Source organism: Colossoma macropomum, unplaced genomic scaffold (genome assembly GCF_904425465.1).
Source record: "Colossoma macropomum unplaced genomic scaffold, Colossoma_macropomum, whole genome shotgun sequence".
Classification (NCBI taxonomy): domain Eukaryota; kingdom Metazoa; phylum Chordata; class Actinopteri; order Characiformes; family Serrasalmidae; genus Colossoma; species Colossoma macropomum.
The window spans coordinates 25,869-49,102 of NW_023495456.1; the positions used below are offsets into that span (position 1 = coordinate 25,869).

Sequence of the window (23,234 nt, forward strand, 5' to 3'; positions counted from 1 at the left end):
ATGTGATAAGTCTATCTCAGTACTGACTGGGGACATCGATTTTTCCTGGAGTGCACTGACTAGGTATTAAAGTACCTTCTAATGCTTTCTCAATCTCGTCATTGATCCTCCATCAAATCGAAGATACAGTAACATTTGGTGGAAGAATGGGTTTGGAGTTGGACTCATCTACATTATCTGTCTTTTCTTTGTGCATTCTAGATAAAGCGTCCGCTTTAGTGTTACGCGATCCCGGATGGCACCTGACAAGCGTTCAAACGTTTGGCATTGTGTAAATATTCAAGATTTTTGTGGTCAGTCAATACTAGAAAGGCATGATAAGCTCCCTCTAACCAGTGTCTCCACTCCTCTAATGCTTGTTTAACAGCTAAAAGTTCTCAATCACCAATGCCCTAGTTCCTCTCCGTAGGTATGAGTTTGTGTGAGTAGAAGGCTACTGGAGTTCTTGGGGATTGCTGGAATGTTGACAAAGAATAGCCCCGATACCAGCTTACCTGCTTCAGAGCAGGAGCATAGTGAATGTTTCTTTCAGAATTTGAAAAGCCCTCTCTTCTTGCTCTGACCAAATTATCTTTCTGAGGTTGGTGTGGACCAGCTGACAATTGCGTCTACCTTCTGACCATCCATAACCACATCACTGGAACTGATGATATACCCTAGAAATGTGACAGACTGAAGATAAAATTCACATTTTTCACACACACACAAGGCAAAATCATGAGAGTGATAAGGAGGCAGTTCAGTAGTAATGATGGTGGTGTAATACAAGATTGATGGCAAAATTCTGACCATGTTAACACTTCATGTTCTGACCAAGAAATAGTAGGGTTGTGTTTATCTAGGCAAGGCAAGCATAAAATGATCTGAAATTCAGAAGAATCGAGGATCAGAAAGGAAATAAGTTCACTGTGTAGTGCACTTGTCATCAATTTCACTGGTTTTATTTTAGAAGAGATGGTTCCAGCTCCAACGGGACCTCCATCCAATGCAGCAGTTCTCAGCGGAGGCTTCAAGGAATCTGAAGTTGTTCCATGAGACAGTAAATGGATGAAGTTTCCCTTGGCACCAGAATCTAAAAGGGCTGAGACCACAAGAGAAACCTGATGACAGTAGCAGAAAAGACCTAGAAACCAAGCCCTTTGTGGGAACACTCACTACACTAGCACATGGAGTATTCTCCACGTGCTTTCCAGGGGTTGGCACCAAATGTTCTGGCTAGTCCTTTAAGGCTTGCCACAAGCTGTACCAGCTGAGCCTGTTGCTCTGACTGATGTTGAGCTAACAACTTGAGAGATTTAGTAACCCCTGCTAGCACTTACCAATGACGGCCTAACAACTGGCCTTGTTCTACAATCCTGAAGCCGTCTGCATCGCTGGCAAGGTATTCTGTAACGAGTCAGAATGAGCCAGACGCGTGCGTATAAAAAAGAAGCTTTACTAGTTAACTAGTGATCCAGTGTTGTCGTCAAAAAACAGGCATAGGCCAAATCCAAAACAGACAGAAGGCACAACATGACACTAGGCAAACAAGTCCAAAGAGGATCAGGCATAAGGCAAAGTCAAAAATACGGAAGAATAATCAATACCAAAATACAAACAAACCAGAATATACACTCAGTAGCTCTGTGAAAGTAATACGTCGCAAAGAGCTAGTCTAAAGGTAACACTTTACAATACTGTTTCTTAGTTAATAAGTAACTAATCAGGAGCTAAGCAGGAACGAATGAGTAGTTCTGCATTAATGCTTAAGTAACTACTCTTAACTACCAAGAACTACTAGTTAACTATTCAGTAGGTAATAGTGAACTAATGATTAGGGTAGTTCACTATGAACTAAACAATAACTACTAAGTCTCATAGAGAATTTCTTAGTAACTATGGTTTCTTAGAATAACTACTCATAAATTACCAATTAATTCTACATTAATTGCTCAATACCTGAGTCTGACAAGGTTGCTGCTAAACTATTAACTGATGTAGTGTATTCCAATACTTCCAACAGTAGTGAAATACACTACACAGTGTGCAGTCTCTACAATACAAATTTAATTATATCCTCCATTTCTATTCACAGAAACAGGTATGCTCAGAGAAGCCTGGGGCATCACACCACACTGTACTGACTGGTGCCCCTCATGTGTTTGTTCTGATCAGAAACCTTAAAAGGCTAATGTACATCTTCATATTTGGCAGTGTGAACCAATTTGCACATCAGCCTACAAATGGGACAACTGCTAAATATTTCAGTATTAGTAGACCAGTCTGCTTAACTCTCATGTTTAGAAAAGAGAACACCATTTTTTTCTGCAGGAGCGTGTGTTCCAATGTGTTTCTTCTGAACAGTAGTTCTCCTTTATTGTCCTCTTGAGGGCATGTAATTACTGTCAATCGAATAATGAATGAGGTGTTGCTGTTTTTCATTAGGAGCTAATGATAATCAGGAACAATATAAAATGAAACAATGATAACTCATTATTAATAAACTAGGAATTATTGATGATCAGGAACAATATAAAGTGAAATACATGGTAGCTCACTATTTATTAACTAGGAGTTAATCATGATCGGGAACAGTATTATAAAGTGAAACGCATGGTAACTCACTATTAATGAACTAGGTGTTAATGATGATCAGGAACAGTATTATAAAGTGAAACACATGGTAACTCAATATTTATTAACTAGGAGTTAACCTAAAAGTCAGTTTTTTATTATTGATCTCATGACATCTACATACAGTTTATTTAAGCGGTAAACAATACAGATGTTTGTATTGTGTAAAAACACAACATAAACAGAAACTGCTTTCCACACACAACACGCTTGATTAATATTTTATTCTTGTGCTCTTTTTTATTTCCTGTTTTATTGTAAAGAACATGTATGCTGCATGTATTGAAAGTGCATGTATTGAACAGTGTGTCATTGTTCTCTCTGCAGGTTGTCAGGTTGTAATATCACAGATGCAGGGTGCTCTGCTCTGACCTCAGCTCTGAAATCAAACCTCTCACACCTGAGAGAGCTGCATTTGTCTTATAATCATCTAAGAGATTCAGGAGTGAAGCTGCTGTCTGCTGTACTGGAGAATCCTCTCTGTAACCTGGAGACTCTGGGGTAAGATCATCTCTCTGAGGTCAGACATGATCTGGTCCACAAATGTCTGTTGATGTACTCTGATCTCTTTTTGAATCTGAATGTTCAGAATCAGTGTCATGAGGATTTTTGTTTCAGTTCTTCAAAGACTTTTCATTCTCTCATCATGCTATTTGTTGTGTTTTAATTTATTATAATCATATTTGGATTTCTGTGTTTTTCTTTTCCACATTGGAACTGTAACAGATGATTAAATTCATTTTTATTATCATGATCTCAGTTTTAAATCTATTTTGTAAAGATTAGTTTCTTTGTACTTGTTGTTAGAGAGTACCCATAAAAGATTTGGACACACTAAATCATAGAAATATATTACTTTACTTTTTCTTCCACACTGTAGAACAATAAAAAACATCAAATCTGTCTATTTTATATTTAAATGGTCAGGGACAATGTGATGTACAGACATTGTGTCACACTGTAATTGTAGTGATACTGATGTTGGAGGTGTAATATTAGTTCTTCAAAATAATGTGAGTAACTTCACTGAAATCATGACTAAATTACTGCATTATAATCACTCATGATTGTTCTATTACTTTTACATGTAGCTCCACCTACAGACAGTAAGAGGTAAATATACTGAGATCACACAGAATCAGGACTGATCACATGTTCCTTTTGTGATACCTGTCAACAAAATACTGTTACTCTATTATAAAGCATGGATCTGATAGAATGCCCAGAAATTAGCTCAAACCACACCACATGTCGTTGACAATTTTCATCATTCCTTTTTTTATTTATTAATAACTGGAAGATAAGTGTGTAATTTTTAGGTTTGTAACTTGTATCATAATATTACTGTTAAAGATCTATTAATAAAGCTGTGCTTTATGACTGAAGTCACACCTTGTTGATGAAGTTGCTGCTGAACTGATCTGTGTTTTCTGAACTGAGAGAGTGATGTGTGTGTCATTGTTCTTTCTGCAGGTTGTATAATTGTAATATCACAGATGAAGGCTGTGCTGCTCTGACTTCAGCTCTGAAATCAAACCCCTCACATATGAGAGAGCTGAATCTGTCTTATAATAAACTAGAAGATTCAGGAGTGAAGCTGCTCTCTGCTGTACTGGAGAATCCTCTCTGTAAACTGGAGACACTGTGGTAAGATCATCTCTCTGAGAGTCAAACATGACCTTGTCTTCAGTAAAACATGTTCTTGTTGATGTTCTCTGATCTCTATTAGGGTCTATAGGCTCATAACCAATATCCTGAGGATGATAAATATTTTTGAGTTTTTCTTTGCCATATTGGAACTGTAACAGATGACTAAAACAATGCTTTTTCACTGTCAGTTCATTTTCAAGTTAATTATATAAAGATTTCTTTATTTGTATCTGTTGTTAGAGAATAGCAGTCAAAAGTTTGGCCACACCTACTCATAGAAAGATTTTACTTTATTTATACTTCCACACAGTAGAACAATATCATCAAATCTGGTGTATTTATGTCTGTCCCATATTTCAAATGCAAATCCTGATCTTATTTAGTTATAAATGAATTAAAAATGACCCAAATATAACTGTAAAATGAACTCTAAAGAAAAGTGAGCAGTCATAAAAGATATTTTTCTGGCTCTTACTGCTCAATACTTTCAATGTTAAATTTAGGCTATTAAAATGAAACACGAGCATTGATTATACACTACATGAGGACAGCCTTGACCTGTTTTTTTCACTTAAGTTTTTTCCATTTAAGTTCAGTTCTCATATGAAAGATTCATCAGTGGCTAGTGTTTCTTAACTTGGAACTCTCTCCTATCCATCTCAAATCTTCCCTTTATATCAAAGGTCTTGGAAATAGTTGTGGCAAAACAAATTAAGTTCCTATTTGCATAGAAATCATATACATGGAAAATTTCAGTCTGGGTTTAGGCCACATCATAGTACAGAGACAGCACTAGTGAAAATTGTAAACAATCTCTTATTATTCTCTAACTAAGGAAATGCATCTTTGCTAGTCCTCCTTGATCTTAGTGCGGCATTTGATATGATAGACTACTCTATCTTTATAGACAGACTAGAAAACCTTGTAGGAGTAACAGGAGTAGCTCTTTCCTGGTTTGAATCTTACCTGACTGATCACTATCAGTTTGTAAAAGTAAACAGTGAATCATTTGTTCTTGCAAAAGTAAAGTATGGTGTTGCACAAGGCTCTGTTTTAGGACCTATATTATTCACATAATATATGCTACCACTGGGTACCATTATCAGTAAACATGACATCAATTTACACTGCTATGCCGATGAAACACAATTATATATATCAACCAAACCAGATGATAAACTTCAACTTAACAAGATTGAGAACTGTATAAAAGATATAAAATATTTTTTTCTTTTTGGGCCAAAAGCTATCAGAAACAAACTGTCAAATTTAATGTTTAAATTTAATAGTTTCTCAGTTGCATCATGTACATCTGTAAAAAATCTTGGTGCCACAACAGATCCTGATCTGTCCTTTGATGCACATACATATAACAAATATTACTAGAATAGCCTTCCTGCATCTCTGCAATATTGCTAAATTGCATTGTCTCTACAGGACGCAGAAAACCTAGTTCATGCATTTATTACCTCAAGGCTAGATTTCTGTAATGCCCTGCTGTCTGGATGTTCCAGCAAAAGCCTTAACAAGCTTCAGCTAGTCCAGAATGCTGTAGCCAGGATCGCACATGAACCAGAAAGTTTGACCATATCAGCATAGTTTTATCAAACCTGCACTGGTTGCCAGTTAAATTTTGCATTGATTACAAAATTCTTTCACTGACATTTAAAGCTCTAAACGGACTCGCCCCTCAGTACTGAGTGAACTTCTATCTTACTATGAACCATCATACCTACTTAGATCACAAGGTGTTGCACACTATTAGTACCTAGAATTAATAAAGTTTCATCAGGGGGGAGAAACTTCTCATACAAAGCCTCCCAACTTTGGAATAATCTTCCAGTCAGGACACAGCCTCGGTTTTTAAGTCTAGGCTAAAAACTTACTTGTTTAGTCAAGCCTTTGGTAATTAGTTTTCCCCATTAGATTAAAGGTGCAGATCTGGGGATTCATGGACATTGAGTATTATGGTAAATGGGGAGTGTTGGTGCTGTCATCCCGTTGCTCTCACACATTCACTCAGGTTTGCTGACAGTGGAGCGGAGAGACGCTGGCATCTCAGGGAGCTCTCATGTCTCTGTTGCCTTCTGGCTCTACCTTTAGTTAGCCTGTAATAACTAGACCTGCCAAAGTCTGTACTGCTTTCTGTTAATACTGTAATCTGTGATCAGTCACTCTTTACAGAACTAACTCTGTGTTTTTTTCTTTGCCGAGTTGAACAACTGCCTGTCCTGTGTGGTCTGATGCTGTTGCTTCTTCTGCCTTGGTCAGGTGCCCACTGCTCACCAGCCTTCTGGACTGGTTTGACCACCATGGAGCTTCTCACTGTACAATGCTGTGCAAACCACACCTGCATGAACTGACCGTTCTGATGCTGCTGCTGCTGCTGCTGCAGCACAGACTCTAACTATTAAACTATAACCATTGCTTCACCTGTTTTCCCCCGTTTCTTTATTTTAATATTTTATACTAACACTGTTTGCTATCCAGTGTTGACCAGGGGAGGATCAGGTTCCCGTTTTGAGTCTTAGTTCCTCCCAAGGTTTCTTCCTCTTGCTCTTAAGGAGTTTTTCCTTGCCATTGTCGCCATTGGCATTGCTCATAGGGGCTTGGACCTGGGTTTTTCTGTAAAGCTGCTTTGTGACAAAGTGCTATATGTTGTAAAAAGCGCTATATAAATAAATCTTGACTACTCACCAATTTTTTTTACCATACTATTTTATTGTAAAACACTGTATTTAATGACTGTAGTCACACCTTCTTGAGGATGTTCCTACAGAACTGATGTGTTTTAATCTGAGGGAGTGAGAGAGAGTGTGTGTCATTGTTCTTTCTGCAGGTTGAGGGTTTGTAGTATCACAGATGAAGGCTGTGCTGCTCTGACTTCAGCTCTGAAATCAAACCTCTCACACCTGAGAGTGCTGGATCTTTCTGAGAATAAACTAGGAGATTCAGGAGTGAAGCTGCTCTCTGCTGTACTGGAGAATCCTCTCTGTAAACTGGAGACACTGTGGTAAGATCAATAATAATACTAATAACAACTAATAATATATATATATATATATATATATATATATATATATATATATATATATATATACACACACACATTATTATTATTATTATTATTATTATTATTATTATTATAAAATATATAATAACAACAACAACAGCTGTAATGCTGGGTTTGCAGATCAGACTCATGGATAAAAATGAACCTGGAATATGTATTTAAATGGAAATAAACAGGGTTAACACCAGACCAGGTCAATAACCAGAATAGCAAGACAAAATACATAGGAGTAGGCAAAAGCGGAGTCAAAAAAACAGGCGAGGGTCATAACCAGAGAAAACACATACACAAAAACAACGAAGCCAAAACAGGAGCGAGAATCGTCAACAGGAATAAACAAAGTGAGGTCAAACACGGAACAGCAATCAGAAAAACAAACAGCTTGGTATGCACTGACTAAGCAAGGGCAATACTTCGCAAAGACATGGACCAAACAGACTAGTATATATGGTTCAACAGGTGGTGGTGATTAGAATTCAGGTGACTGTAATCTGCTAAGTGGTTTGTGATTGGTTGAAGAAGTCTTATGACTGACAGAGGGATTCTGGGAAATGGCGTCCTTGATGGTACGAGTGTCCGACTGAGAACCAGGAAGCGTGACAATAACAATAAATGTAAATTGGAAAAAGCCCCGTTCACACTTTGCTTTCATAATTTCCTTTTTCTTTTATTTTTTTGTGGAGACAGCAGTATTTTTTTTTTCCATTTGAAAATATAAAGTAAAAATATAAAATGTCTTATCATCATTTTTATTAGTATTATTATTAATAGTAGTTGTAGTTCTAGAGATTATTAAAAACAAAGAAAATGAACATAAACATAAACCATAAATGTATTCAGGACTCATATTTTGATAGCAGTGTCATTTGTCCTTGAACAGAGTATTTAAAACTTAACTGTCCTGTTTGTGTACTGTAGAAAATCTTTGATCTTGCCATGGAAGAGATTCAGGAGACCGGAGTTTGCAGAAATAGTGGTTTTATTAAAAAAAGAGTGCTCAGCATATCTGCCTTAGTTTCAAATAATGAAAATATAACAAATTAAAACAACATCCAACAACCCCCCAATGCATCTGAAGCATTCACTGTAATGAATTTGACTATTGGAGTATGCTTAATGACATGACTGCACACTTCCATTTAGAATTAAAATAACTGCATCAGATGGAATTGCTTGCCATTGAACAGAAATAGTCTATAATATATTTTCTGCATCTATACGTACATGCATTGGCTTTACACTTCTGGAGGCACAGATACTGCAACAGCATATCAAACATTAGATTAACAAAGCAAAGACACAAATCATGGCAGAACATTATAGGCCTCAAAAGGACTTTGACCAACATAAGTTATCTAATTCTTGCCATTGTTTGTAATCCATACCAGCTTTGTTTTGCAGTATTATAATTCTGTGTGACGGCAAAGTAGTGAATATGAGATTAAAGCTTAAGCAATATCATTCACAAGCTAATCTTGTGTTACAATATGCCAAGAACATACATGCAAGCAAATTTCCAAATGGAAACTGCCACACTTTTGTTGGCATTTTCAACTACATTGGTTCTCATTAAACATAGCAGGATGTTTTCTAGTGGCTGTCCCAAAGAGCTTCCTACAGAACTGATTTACTAATCAGCAGTTTACCTAACCAGATCATATCATAGATACAGCCCTTTATTACTTCTGCTATGATGACGTTTCATTTTTATGGGTATTGCTATTACCCATAAAAAATAGTGGTACTACTGCAAAACCCACACAATGTTTTAGGATGATCCTCCGAAAATGGTGACATATGTCGAGGGTACAAAATTTCAAATGTGCTAACATTCATTGTGGAATCATTGTATAGCAGAACACCTGTATCATCTTCAGAAATTGCATGTCCTCTCCATGCTATATCAACACACACTAATTGGATAAGGAATCCAAAACACTTTGTTCTAAAAACAAAGTCTACCATGTTAAGTTGAATAGCATCTGGAATATGATACTTCTGTCAACTTTGGACAGGTGAACTTAACATAGCACATACAATAAGTGACACCTCTGCTTTGTGATCTTAACTACTTCTTATAACATTTTAGTCCTTAATATCTTGAGGACAACAGGATGAATGCAGGACACCAGATGCCATCACTCCAGTGATGTTTCTTGGTCAAGTCACGTCTGGCCAAAAGGGCCTTTAACGAAACCAGCAGTATCCTTGTTTCATCTCATTTTCGCATCCTGAGTTCCTCTCACACTGCCTTGGGTTTCCTGGAAGAACACAAACAACCAAACAGCAACAGCAGTATCTGACGACAATAATACAGATGAATTAAATGATCAATCTTTTCTTCAGACACTGTAAAAGGCTACATCTGTCCCTGAATTTGTATCCTATACCTCTAAGAGGAGTGAGGGACGCTAGTCATATAAAGGGGGAAGGTCGGCTTTACTTTCAGTTTGACCCCTGGGACCTGTTGTCGCCAGTCCTGCTCAAAGCTCTCCTCTCAGAGTCACCCATGTCCCTATTTTTAAAAGTAGCACTTTTTACAGTGTGAAGTATGTCCAGAATTTTTGTACTGGCCAAATTGTATCCACCTTGACTTAAAGGTTCAGTCACACCTCACAGTGGTGTGCCCCCCCCCCCATCTCTTTGGGGGTTCTGCCAAACTGCTCACAGTTAGGAATGGCAAAAATTAATCAAGAGATATTTCCTTCAAGCCTTGTAATAAAATTGTTATTATTTACTAACAATTTCCAAACATAATGGAATTTCACACTCTGACATAATACAAGAAATGCATCACCCTGAACAGCTGTAGAGAACCTTCAGATCATGCTAAATGCAGCCAAATCATGGACTAAATCCTGAAACTTTGTCATTGCATGTGGTGAAAACACATCCACCCTGCATTTTACAGTCTTTGAGACTATGTGCTGAGCCATTAGTGACTAATTCAAATTAGAATATTCTAGTGTAGCTGTGCAACTACTTTACACTACCAGAATCACTCTTATGGTTCCAATCATTCACCACCATTATAATTAGGGATTAGTGATCTGACCAAAAAGAAGATGCGTGTGCATTCTGGTTAATCCAGATTTTTCTCTTTGTGTATCCTTCAGTAAAAAGTTCCACATATAAGAATGAATCTTATATGTACTTCCTGACTGGCTCAATACATAATTTTATTTCAATTTCTGTTTTACCAGAATTAATATTCTCCCTTCATGGAGATTCCCAAAACTCTTGAATTAAAACTTACCTGTGCAAAAAAACTTAAAATACCAACTACCCCAGTTAGTCTCTGTTATTCATCTTAGCTCACACATGCTATGTATTATTACATAACTTAAAAATGAAACTGATTTAAAAAAAAATAAAAATCTATGAGTTTCAGTTAATGCACATCATTCTTCATTTCATTATGAAGCCAAATGTCCCCCTGCTATTGTTAGATGTTATTTCCCTTTTGTTCTGATATCAGACCAACAGTGGTGCTAACTAATCTTTATCTGTTTACAGATCTGAACCAGACTAGCTATGGTGAGGCTAGTACTATTGTCAGATCTAAACTATGAGCTAATGTTATGCTTGTCGAAACCTTCTTCATTAACATACACTTTTCAGTTTTAAGATGAGTAAGCCCTAATCCTCCACTGTAAAGTCAGTAACCAAGTTTGCTTATGCTATCCTTTGAATCTATATTCAAACAAAACCAAACCATCTGTAACAGATTTTAGTTATTTCTGAACGTAGTCTCAACAGATAAGGTTGTTTGCTCATCATGAGTCTACCACAAACATTAACGGCTGCTTCTCTTGACCAATTTGTAACATTTAACTGATTAACATTATTGAACAAGCCCATCTTGAGAATCAGACATTACTGCCATCATTAATGATAAGGAGTAGAAATCCTCTTTTGAAGGCAAATAATAAAACTTTAGAAACTGTAAGAGCAAAGCCATATGCCACTTCACTGGCAGTAATCACTCCTACATGAGCTAAACCAATAGTCACCATGGTCCTGCATGTGAGGATATGCAGTCATAAATTCATGAAACCATTAAAGGCACCTCCAGGTTACACAAAACCCAATGCAGCAGCCTCAAACAGCTGCACTTTTAACCATGGATAAAGTCACTGAATAGCTGGTTTAATATGACTCACAGTAGTTCTTACCTACCATCTATTGTCCTGCTCATGTATAATTGGCTATAAATATGCACAGAAGCTATATTATTTATTTATAAGTTATATCATTTGATCCTCTTCTGTGGGAATAGCAGAAGACCAATTAGCTTTCTGGATTAGTTTTAACAGTTTACCTGCCACTTTGGGGATGACAGCCCCACCCACTGAGTTGGACTAGTTTTTCCCTAAACTGGCTTTATACTCTTTCCTTAAACTTCTTTTTGCATCTACAAAGGCCCATTTCACTGCAATAGTGGCATGCATTCTCAAATGTCCTTTGGCTTTGCTGACTCCCTGTTCCATGGGACGCATGCTGGAAGAAAGCAGTGCTGAGCAGCTGGGCCACCTCAGCTTGTGAAGGCTCACCATCAGTTATTTGAGCAATACTTTTACTGCTCATCACATCCTCAGTTGCTTCATCTGTCTTTGACTTTTCTCCTTTGACCACTTCTGAAGCTGTTTCTTTAACAGTCAGATCAAGACCAGCTTGATCAGAACTGCTTTCACTGTCATTGGAAAGGGACTGCTACTCCTCATAGGAGGGGTTCACTTTCTTTTTTGCCTTAACATGGTCCAGCAACTCATCTCTCTCTTTTTCAGGTGACTCAACTTTCGCTTGCAGGACACTGATAGAGTTCTTACTTTGTTCTATGTACTGTTGGTGCTCTGTTCTTAGGAAGCCATGCCATTGTCTAAACACCTGAACACAGCCTTCAAGGTCTCTTTTCTTTACACAGTTTCTCAGAACCATAAAGCATTGTTCCTGACTCCATTCTGATTCGGCAATCCAATACTGCTTACACAATTTATCCTTTTTACTTGAAGACAATTTGTCTAACATCTGTGATAAGTCTGCTTTACCATGGAAGGCTGAGAATTAACTTTAGATGTTAAATTAGACTGGGAAAGTCCCACAAGTGTGGGTAAACAGGAAAAGATTCCTGCATGTTTAACTCTAGAACCTTGGTCCATAGAATTAAACCATGAACCACCCCCCATATTATCGGAACCACGAACACGATCATGTCGACCCATTTCGCTACCTAGGATTTATGCAACCCTAAATTGGTAGGACTTACGTGACCTACTTCACTGCCTGTGATTCATATGACTATAGTTACTGACCAAAACACAAACTGAACCTCTTCTGTTTGGCAGTTAAGTTCTTGTTTCTCAGGTCTCACTTACCATTTTGCTGCAGTCCAATAACAGATGGACTTGATCCCATCCTCGTCGCCATTGTAGAAAATCTTTTATCTTGCCATGGAAGAGATTTAGGGGACCGGGTTTCGCAAAAATCATGATGGTTTTATTACAATGAGAGCAATTCTCCTTTAAGGGCTGTCTGTGCTCTTTATCATAAACAACCTGCTATATATACAGGTTTGAATTGTGTAATGATGAAGTTTTAGTAATAACACATTCCTGTTAGTTACTCATGTTAAACTCTGTAGGATAGTTTATCACTTTACTAAAGGGGCACAAATACTGTTAACTAATGGTGAGATATTTGTAATAACACATCATTCCTGTTAATGACTAAAGAAGATATGCTGAGTATTCAGTGATTTTTCTTTCTCCAGTTAATTATTCTAATGTTTTGAGGATTAAATATATCTCTTTTAATCTTATTTACTATATTAGTTCAACATAGTAACTATGTTAGTTTAGCTTATATATTGTCTTAGTTAATTTGTCTGTTTGTTCTGCAAATGTACAACCCCATTTCCGAAAAAGTTGGGATGCTGTGCACAATGTAAATGCAATAATGTGCAAATCATTTAAAGCCTATATTTCATTGACAAAAGTACAAAGACAACATATCAAATGTTGACACCGAGAAATGTTATTGTTTTTTGAAAAATACCTACCCATTTTGAATTTAACGCCAAAACATGTTCCAAAAAAGTTGGGACAGGGGCAACAAAAGGTTGGTAAAATTGTGTAATCTTAAAAAAAAAAAGAAAGAAAAAAAAACCCACCTGGTGGTTGATTGGCAACATCCCAGTAACATGATTGGGTATAAAAAGAGCATCCCAGAAAGGATAAAACTGTAAAATGCCAAGAAGAAACCACATATAAACATGATCCAGAAACGCTGCCACCTTCTCTGGGCCCGAGCTCATTTAAAATGGACTAAAGTGGGAAAGTGTTCTGTGGTTCGACAAATCAACATTTTATAAGACCACTCAGCTTGTTATCAGTGCATGGTTCAAAAGCCAGTATTCATGATGCTATGTGGGTGCATTAGTGCACATGGCATGGGTGACCATCTGTGAAGGCACCATTAATGCTGTATGATATATACATGTTTTGGCCACATATGCTGCCATCCAGACCATGTCTTTTTCAAGGAAGGCCTTGATTATTTCAGCAAGACAATGTCAAACCATTTCCATAGTAAGAGTCCAGGTGCTAAACTGGCCTGCCTTCAGTCCAGACGTGTTACCCACTGAAAACATTTGGTGGATTATTAAATGAAAAATATGACCAATGATTCCCCGAACTGATGAGCAGCTGAAATCCTATATCAAACAAGAACAGGAAAACATTTTACTTTCAAAACTACAGCAGTGTCTCCTCAGTTCCCAAACGCTTACAGAGTGTTGTTAAAAGAAGAGGTGATGAAACACAGTGGTAAACATGCTGCTCTCCCAACTTTTTTGGAATGTGTTGTTAGCATTAAATTCAAAATGAGCATATATTTAAAAAAAAAACAGTAAAATATCTCAGTTTCAACATTTAATGTTGTCTCTGTAGTATTTTCCTTTAAAAAGAGGACATTCTATTTTTTTTTTATATTCTGCACAGCGTCCCAACTTTTCTGGAAATGGGGATGTATTTAATCTAATGTTAACTACTACTAACTACTATGTTAGTTCATGAATTGTTTGTGCATAGTTATGAGGTTACTAAGGCATCATAGTGTAAAGTGTTGCCATATTCTTTGATCTCTATTTGAGTCTGGGACTCAGAATCAATATCCTGAGGAAATGTGAGGAACGTGTGTTTCCATTTTTCAAAGAATTTTCATTCTCTCATCATTCTGTTTGTTTGTCTTCTGTATTTATATTTGAATTTCCTGATTGAATACTAAATGGAGACAGCATTAGCCAATCAGAGTGCAGATTGTATTCTAAACATGAGAAGGGCGGCAGTGCAGTGGCAGATTCTCAACACAGTGATGCCTGAATAGTAGAGATGCACTGATTGCAGTTTTCTTGGTTGATTCCGATTTCTAATTTATTTTTTTTTTAGTCTGACCTGCCAATTCCAGTTTTTGGCTAACTCTAGTCTGCCTTCTTTCTAATTACTACAGTTGACAGTAAACACAAACATTTTAAACCATTTCTTTCATGAACAATGATCACAGAAGTATACAAATGCCTTTTGTGATGGAAATTTGTTTATGAATTTTTACAAATAAAATTTGCACTAGGTTATAGGAAAAAACTCATTTTACAAACCTACTGAAAAAGAAGTACAGTATTTGTACTTTTCCAAATGAAAACATGTGCAACAGGTGATAGAAACAGAAGATTACAACAAGATACCTTTAGGTTATTCTCAACATATTTATAGACCTATTGCAATCACTTTTGGCAAGATAATGGCAAGTTTTTTTTCACAAACACAAACATTTCTGTTTTGTCACAAGGTAGCTTGTTTCTCCTCTCATCTACCCCATGACCAGCCATGCTAAACAAGCACATACTGTCAACGCTTGTACATGATGCAGAGAGGTAAACTCAGGCGAGTGGAGCAAGTGCAGGGAAATGTTTTTTAATTGATCCTCCAGTAGTTACCATTTGCATACATGGACAAAGACAAGAAAGGATAGGTTAAATGATGGTGTTTTACATAGAGCCAGGCAAACACTATAGTCTAATGATTAGCCTATGTTCATTAAATTTGTTTAATAAGTATAGTAATACACTATTAATAAGCACTAATAATATGTACAGTGGCTCTTTTCGATGTTCCTGAACCTTCTCAGAACTCCCTCCAACAATGTGTTTTTTTCAGTGCCCACTCCACGCTCTGTCTCAGTGCAGTGATGGCTAGATTGACGTCTGTGGCTGTTATCAAAGAGCTGATTTCTTGTGTTTGTTCCTCAAAAGGTGTGAGAAGGCTCAGTATGTTATCATTAGCCCCCCACTGAGGTGTGCTGAGTGTGTCTGTTAGCTCATGCTCTGCAATGTGTGCCCCAAAGTATGTCTCTGTTCCATCATTGATTGCAGCATAAAGTAGGTGCTATTCTATCTTGTAGGAACATCTTGTTGCTATTGTTTCATATGTAACGGGTTTTGCAATTTTTAATATTATTATTGCTAGAACCTTATGTGAGGGTGTGAGGTAACCCGGATTTATTTGAAGTCTACAGACCAGGGCAAGAGAGAGAAACGCTCGCACCAAGGATGCTTCAGAAAAGGGAATTTACTGGCTAAATATCAAACTATTTTTGGACTACATTCAATGATAAACAATAGAAAATAAAACCAGAAAACAAAACAAAACAAAGTGATAGTAATGAAAGACAAATTAGCTTGAGTAAGTTAGAGTGATTCACGGCTAAATGGTATGAGGCAGTGTGGTTTGGGAAGTCGCTTGGGAGAGCCTCTAGAGAATTAACCTAAGCCTGGATGGGAATAACTATATGGCTGGATGTACCTATTAAAAGTTCTCTTATTAAATAAATTGGCGTCAGGGCTCTGACTGCAAATTGATGGAACCAGCTTATGTCGGAGTCGGGGGCTGACTTCAGGAGGGGTCGTCTCAGGACGGACTCGATCAAAGGCTGGAGCTCACGCGGTGGTTCCTCTCCTCGCTGGCCGTGGATGCTGCATCTCCGTGCGGGCACACGCCTTCCCGTCAGTGATTGGGCAGAGACGTCTCGTGGCCGTCTGAGGGTGGAGCTTGGGCAGCCTTTCAATGGTCGATCTGTTCACAGATCAGTGCGTGGCTCTGGGTGCGATGCTGGGTCTCCGTGGCGTCAGAACCGCTCCCATTCCGCTGGCGAGGTTCAGGTTGCAATCAGGGTTCTGAGGCTGGTGATACTAATTTAACTACCTCTCTTTAGCAGAATCGAAAGTGATGGATATATTCTCCCTGGCCAGAAAAGAAATATCCACCTTCCTTCTCTGAGGGTGGTTTAAACTTAAGGTGTGTAGACGAACAAGCAAATTACAAAACAAAGGTTTCAGATCTGAAAATTTAGCGTTCTAATACTTCTGACCTGTCTTTCTGACCAAGGCCGGCACAAACTTAGAAACTTAGCTATCCTTTTGTTGCGAATGCAGGAATCTGAACTCCACTCAAATTTGCGATGCACTCTGGTTTTGCTCGACTGAAGGCCCTACCCTTTGGAGGTGGAGCCAGAGTGCTGATAGGTTCTCCTCACCTAAGGTAACTAGGTACTCATTGTTTCCAACTTTGATTGGTTGTGCATAATTTTAGGAATGCCTTCCCCAGAATCACTGCCTCCTTTTTTTCAGCTAGTTTAAACAAAGCAAAAGAAGCATTTCTATATCATCCAATTGGTTTAACTTTCAAAATCAAGGAGTGATCAATTAGGATGTTCAGGCATGTTTCTAAGAGAGAGTTTAACCCTTGTTACCTGATACACAACACATGTCAAAGAACACAGGTACTATCATATCTGAACATGACCCATTGCATGAAAAATAAAATCGACAATAAAAGGAAAGGAACAAAGGAAGAAAAGAAAAGAAAACCACATTCAGGATACATATTGGTCAATGGTCTAAACTCATAGCAATTAAATTGTTGGGTCTGACTGTTATCAAAGTTATACTCTACATATTTCTAGCACTTAATAGTAGAAAAAGATACAGGTAATATTTAGATACTACCCAACAACAAGATTAATACAACAAGTAGTATTGCTTACAGATTATATAAATGTTGATAATCAAGCAGACAAAGCAAGAAGTTTCTTGGGTTCCTTATAAGCACAAGTCCTTATGGTGGTGATGTGGTAATTCACGGTTTCACCCCTTGGGGGTGCTGTGGGTCCATGCTTGAGATCCCTAGGGAATTTAGAAAGTTGAAACTTTGCCGTCCAAAGTTGTACGAGTTCTGTTTTTTGGTATATCTAGTTTAGCTAAAGAGTTCTAACGAATGGTTGCAGTTTGGAGTGGACATATACCTTAGAAATGTACTTTCTGTTACTTAAAGATAAAGTTGTCCACAGGCCTTTGGAGAGCCATGTGGCCAATATTCCAGGGAGGCGTTGTCCTGTTGCCCTCTTGGTCAAGGGAGAGGGTGGGGTGTTAAGCCGACAGATTTACACCTCAATTCCAGACTTGCTGGAGCCAAAAGGCCCTTAACTTTGGGTTGTTGTTAGAAACACTCAGCCTAGGGGTAAAGTTTCAGCCAGTGTTCGCTACATCTAAGATGACCTAACTGTGTCTGGATGTTGCAAAGTCACAAATAGGCGAGTGACGAGTGTTTAAAATGGTCAACAATCTTCCTTCCAGTTGCCACCGCATCACTGATGCTTCACTGGGACAGCAGACCCTCATTCACCACCAACTGTAGTGTTTGCGCCATGCAAGGCAAACTCAACAAGTTGGCCTCATCCAGTACTTTGGTCATATTTCTAGTGTTGTCTCGCAACATCACATGAACACTGGTCTTGTCTGTGTCCCACCATTGCAAAATTGTGTCAAGTGTGGCTGCTAGATTGGCAATAGTGTGGGACCCTGGCATTTCTTGAAAGTGAAGGAGGACGTGGTGTAACTGGAAATCTTCACTCACCCACTGAGCAGTCAGATTCCACTTTGCCATCATGCTTACATTAGATGTCTAGATGTCAGTTGGAAAACTAGTTGCTGCTTTGGATTCAGCTTGTAGCAACTGCGTGAGTGCAGTGACACAAGATTAAACAATTAATGTGACATCAGAGAAGTATCACCTGCTTTACTGTGTATTTTGGACTCAGGTAATTTATCAAAATTCTGAAACTTCTGTCTCTGTAGTCTCTCGACTACAGAAAATGGCTGGTCATCCAGTGCTGTGAATTCCATGATTTATCTTGCTATAGATTTGATCTTTTCACTGCTGAAGAAACGTAGCAGAGGCTACTTTAACATTAATTCATGGACTCAAGAGTGAGACTGAGCTCAAATACTAAAACACAGAAGTTCTATTTTCAAACGTCCAGCGGTCCAGCAAGTAAATGTCTTAAAAATGCCCAACAATCATGAAAAAAAGGTCATTGTTGTTTATTAGCTTGATCTCCAAAATAAATAAAGAAATGTAAGAAATGTAGTGTGTGTGATTGACCTAACATCAGCTGCTGCTCAGTGACTTCATCAACAGAAACATGTACTTTTAGCTTTTACACTGTTTATATCCACATCAGACTCAGACATTGTCCTCTTTGCAGATTGTGGGAATGTAATATCACAGATGAAGGTTGTGCTGCTCTGACTGCAGCACTGAAATCAAACCCCTCACACCTGAGAGAGCTGTGTCTGTCTGGGAATCACCAGATAAAGACAGGACGTGAGCGGCTGTACGCTCTAAAGCATGATAAACATTACAGACTACAAGATCTACTGTGAGTAACAGTGATTTTAGATAAATATGTAGACACACACACACACACACAGGGCTGCTTTCTCAGACAGGGATCAAATCTGATCTTAGACTAAACTGAAATGCCAAATGTGATTCACAGTTTAAAATCTCTGTGATTAAGCTACATGTAGGAAACTGGTTCTACATCTTTTAAATAAGTAACTTGGTTGCTATACTAACTAGTTCTATACTGAAAATAATGTTTATTTTTTGTACTGAAAGTTATTTTTTATTATATCCCTTTTTCAGTGTGTGGTGTTGATGAACTGTATTATTAAAATCACCAAAGACATCATGAAGAGATTAAATGATTTCTGAATGTGTGTGAGGAGCTCCAGCAGCAGAGGGAGACACAGTGTGTGCAAATACAGTACGAGTGTGTGGACTAAATGCAATTGTACATAGGGAGTCTCACACACTGACTATATAAATTTCTGCATGGAGAACACTGTACTCACCAAGAATGTTCAGTGTTTCTCCAGCAACAAACCTTGGATCAACCCTGATACAAAGGTTCTCCTGAAGGAGAAAAAGAGGGCCTTTAGATTAGGAGACATGGGGGAAGCAGAGAGCTGTGCAAAGGGAACTAGGAAGAAAAATCAGGGAGGGAAAAGCCAGCTACAGGAAGAAAATGGAGGAACAGCAGCAGAAAAACAAGTGGGGTCTGGAAAAGCCTCAAAACAATCTCCAGCCGCAAGAAACCCAAACCCCAGGAAGTAGGGCACCAAAAGTGGGTGAACGATCTCAATCTGTTTATCAATAGATTTGATCACTCGTGTCCCCCTACACAGTTACCCCTGCTGCAACCCCCCTGTTCTGGAGTCTCAGGGCACTGCCCTGCCCCCTCCCTCCCTCCCTCCACCCTCTTCACAACACTCACCCCCCCCCCACTGGTTTCCCTGTTGTCAGCCCAACCCTCTACCCACACAGTCTAGCACCCAGCCCCCCTGCTCCAATCTGTGCTTTACTACTGCCTAGGTGAGAAAGAAGCTCAGAAAGGTCAAAGTGAGGAAAGCTGTGGGTCCGGATGGCATCAGTGGCCAGTAGCACAGGGGCCCTACAGGGAACAGTCCTGGCACCATTTCTCTTCACCCTGTACACTGCAGACTTCATGTACAGCTCACCAAACTGCCATCTACAGAAGTTCTCTGATGACTCAGGTGAGGACAACAGAGAGTACATAGAACTGACCCAGGGCTTTGAGGACTGGTGTTTGATGAGTCACCTCCTGATCAATGCAGGGAAGACCAAAGAGATGTTGGTGGATTTCCGCAGGCACTGTCACCTTTCTCCACCAGTGAACATCCAGGGAATTGACATTATGAGAGTGGACTCTTATAAATACCTGGGTTTTCACCTCAACAATAGACTGGACTGGTCAGATAACATTAATGCACTTCATAGGAAAGGCCAGAGCAGACTCTACTTACTTAGGAGACTGAGGTCATTTGGAGTGCCGGGGGCACTCCTGAGGACTATATTTTTACCTTTAGTGTTATATAATTTTTATATAGTAACAAGTAACACAATGTGACCTTGTTAAGTAATTAACAAGGTTAATAAAACAACGATGAAGGAATTTCACCACTTTGAGGAACATCGTGAACCCATAAAGAAGTAATCCTTTAATAATACCAAATATATAACTTGGCACTTTTTCTATGAGGTAACTTGATATTCAGTTTTTCCACCATTTAGTCTCTGGCTGTCATGAAGACCTGTATAAATGTTGTGAATCACTAATTTTAACTCACGATATTGGCACATTAATTACTACATGAATAAATATATTGCTTCTGGATTAAGGCATTAATGAGACGTGGTTATTTTATGCATATGCTTGATGTGTTTTTCCCTGACAGAGTAGAAAATGCACATTTCCAAATCCAAACACAGATTGAAAATGTCAGCCTGAGCTAAAGAAAACAGTTACTGTTTTGTTGTCTGTATTGATCTCCAAACTGTCTGCTTCTGTGCATAAAGTAATCAAAAGGTAAGAAATAAAAACATTTTCCACAACCGCTGTGGCAGTACGCTTTAGCTTAGGTTGCTTGATGGTTTTGTTTTTTTAAGTTTGCTAGTGTTGTTTTAATTGTATTTGTTATATACATCTCTGATTTTAACTGATGATTGTGATAAAGCGTGTCCCTCGACCCGGCAGTATGCTGTAGTAGTGGAGCACACTCTATCGGTAGCGTTGGGCGATTGGTCTGAGGACCTGGAAAAGGTTGGGCTTGCACAAGAGTTCTTCTCCCCGTCACCTTTATTTACACACCGACATTCACAGCTATTTACATATTTACAAGTGCGCACATTCAAAGCGAAAGACAAAATGAGAAATAACAGTCTCCACTACCAGAGAACATATATCAATGACTAGACAAGAGCTCTGAATATTTAAATATGTTTACATAAACCAATAATTATAATTTGTGTTCTCCACTTTCTGCCTGTATTCACATTCATGACGTCATTAACATTCATTTGCAATTGCAGTGTACACTTATTAAACACAATTTCTCTCTTACTGATTTTGTTCTTACCTCCTCTTCTACAGAGGATGGGCTCATCCATTTAAGTAAAACTCAGGAGAACCCACTCAGTTCTCTTTCAGTCCTTAAAAACAAGGATTATCAGTCCACAAGTAAGTATAGGTAAGTATATACAATCAGTCTTTACTTTGTGATGTGTAAGGAGTGGCCTACATCATCACAATACTTTATAAGCAAGTGTCGCTTTTACTGTTGGGTTTATGGTAACCTGTGTTTCTTATTAATATGTGCTCAATCTTGCTATTGTTTTGTGTGTTTTCTATCTCTATATGGTGTTGGATAACTGCACTCTTGTCTGTCAGCATAGAGTATAACCTCATATTATGCCATGGGACATTGCATTGTTTGGCAACTTGCTATTGTCTTTATGCAACCAGAGCAGACCACCACTGTTCCCCTTAAGAGACAATCATTTATTTGTTATCATATTTGATATTATAAGAGAAATGTGTAATTCAAAAGGTTTGTTTGTAGAACCATTTAGATAACCTGATTATAGGTTTTGTAGACTCCAAACTCCAGACTGTGCAACTCAGTCACAACATTCTATACATTCTTCTAAAAAAATAACCAATAAAATGAAATAAATAAATACAACAACAATCACATGACAACACTGTATAGCATGCTGCCATCATGATGCTGCCCTCATGTAACCTGCTACATTATCATTAAAACAAAATCCATGACCAACAACAAAGGCAGCCATTAGGGCCCTTCAAACATTTGTGCCCATGGGCCAATAACTTAATGAACCAGGTCTGCATTTAGTAATGGTCCAAAATATTAATAAATGAACTAAATAGTTGCTTTAGAACTTGTTTGGGAAAGTTTTAAACATGTAATTCTTAAGTAACATTTAAATATCTGATAATAGAGTTCAGTAAGCATCACTTACTCATCGCACAAACCCGCGAGTCTTTATCCTGAGTAGTTTGTTTTTACCCACTAAGTGCTGCACGACTGATGCTGTGTCTGAATGTCGAGCCTCCAAATCAATCAGACCCCTGAACGAACCACAGATGAACCTCACTGAGACCACCCTGGGATTCACTCTGAGTTTGGGTAATTTATCGGTCGTTTAGAGGGTCTGATTTTGCTTGACGTGTTCCAAATGATCAGAAAACCACGACTAAGCAATCTGAGACCACTTAAACCGCTTAAATGGTCCAAGTGTGAAAACGCCCTCACTCACACTCGTAGTTGGCTTGTTTCCCAACGAATCTTAATAAAAAATATTTTGTCTGAATGTTGAATGTGAATGTTGTTTGTTTTGTGTAAAGTATGAGTGTCATTTCATGTGTCTCTTTAAGAAATGATCCTCACTGTAGATCAAGCTGAACGGCTGTGACAGTATTAGTAAACATGATTTACACCTCAAACTAACCAATAAAAACTGAATAGAGTGGGAAGCAGAACTTGTAAGCAGAACAAATCGAGCAAAATAAAAACATACTTAATGAAACAAATAAATATTCATCTTATTAGAGATATGTCAGGTGACTCCAAACAGGAGGGACTGAACTCCAAAAAGTTTGGTCTGAGCTCTAAATG

At 38.2% G+C, this 23,234-nt stretch overlaps 2 protein-coding genes across 3 annotated transcripts in view; both read left to right on the plus strand.

Annotated features, from left to right (window-relative positions):
- LOC118802095 (NACHT, LRR and PYD domains-containing protein 3-like) overlaps positions 1 to 19,984 on the plus strand; it is a 35,770-nt gene extending 15,786 nt beyond the window's left edge. Inside the window, exons 8-12 of one of the 2 annotated variants that reach the window (XM_036562560.1) lie at positions 2,941 to 3,114; positions 4,087 to 4,260; positions 7,103 to 7,276; positions 18,935 to 19,108; positions 19,378 to 19,984. In XM_036562560.1, coding sequence (XP_036418453.1) covers positions 2,941 to 3,114; positions 4,087 to 4,260; positions 7,103 to 7,276; position 18,935 — 523 coding nt within the window. In that variant the 3' untranslated portion in view covers positions 18,936 to 19,108; positions 19,378 to 19,984. Of the gene's footprint in view, positions 1 to 2,940; positions 3,115 to 4,086; positions 4,261 to 7,102; positions 7,281 to 18,934; positions 19,109 to 19,377 lie in introns of those variants that run through there. The other variant, XM_036562559.1, reaches the window with a different exon arrangement.
- A 171-nt stretch (positions 19,985 to 20,155) lies between these two features.
- Positions 20,156 to 23,234, plus strand: part of LOC118802125 (NACHT, LRR and PYD domains-containing protein 3-like) — a 29,405-nt gene continuing 26,326 nt past the window's right edge. Inside the window, exon 1 of the mRNA XM_036562602.1 lies at positions 20,156 to 20,505. Coding sequence (XP_036418495.1) covers positions 20,156 to 20,505 — 350 coding nt within the window. The remainder of the gene's footprint in view (positions 20,506 to 23,234) is intronic.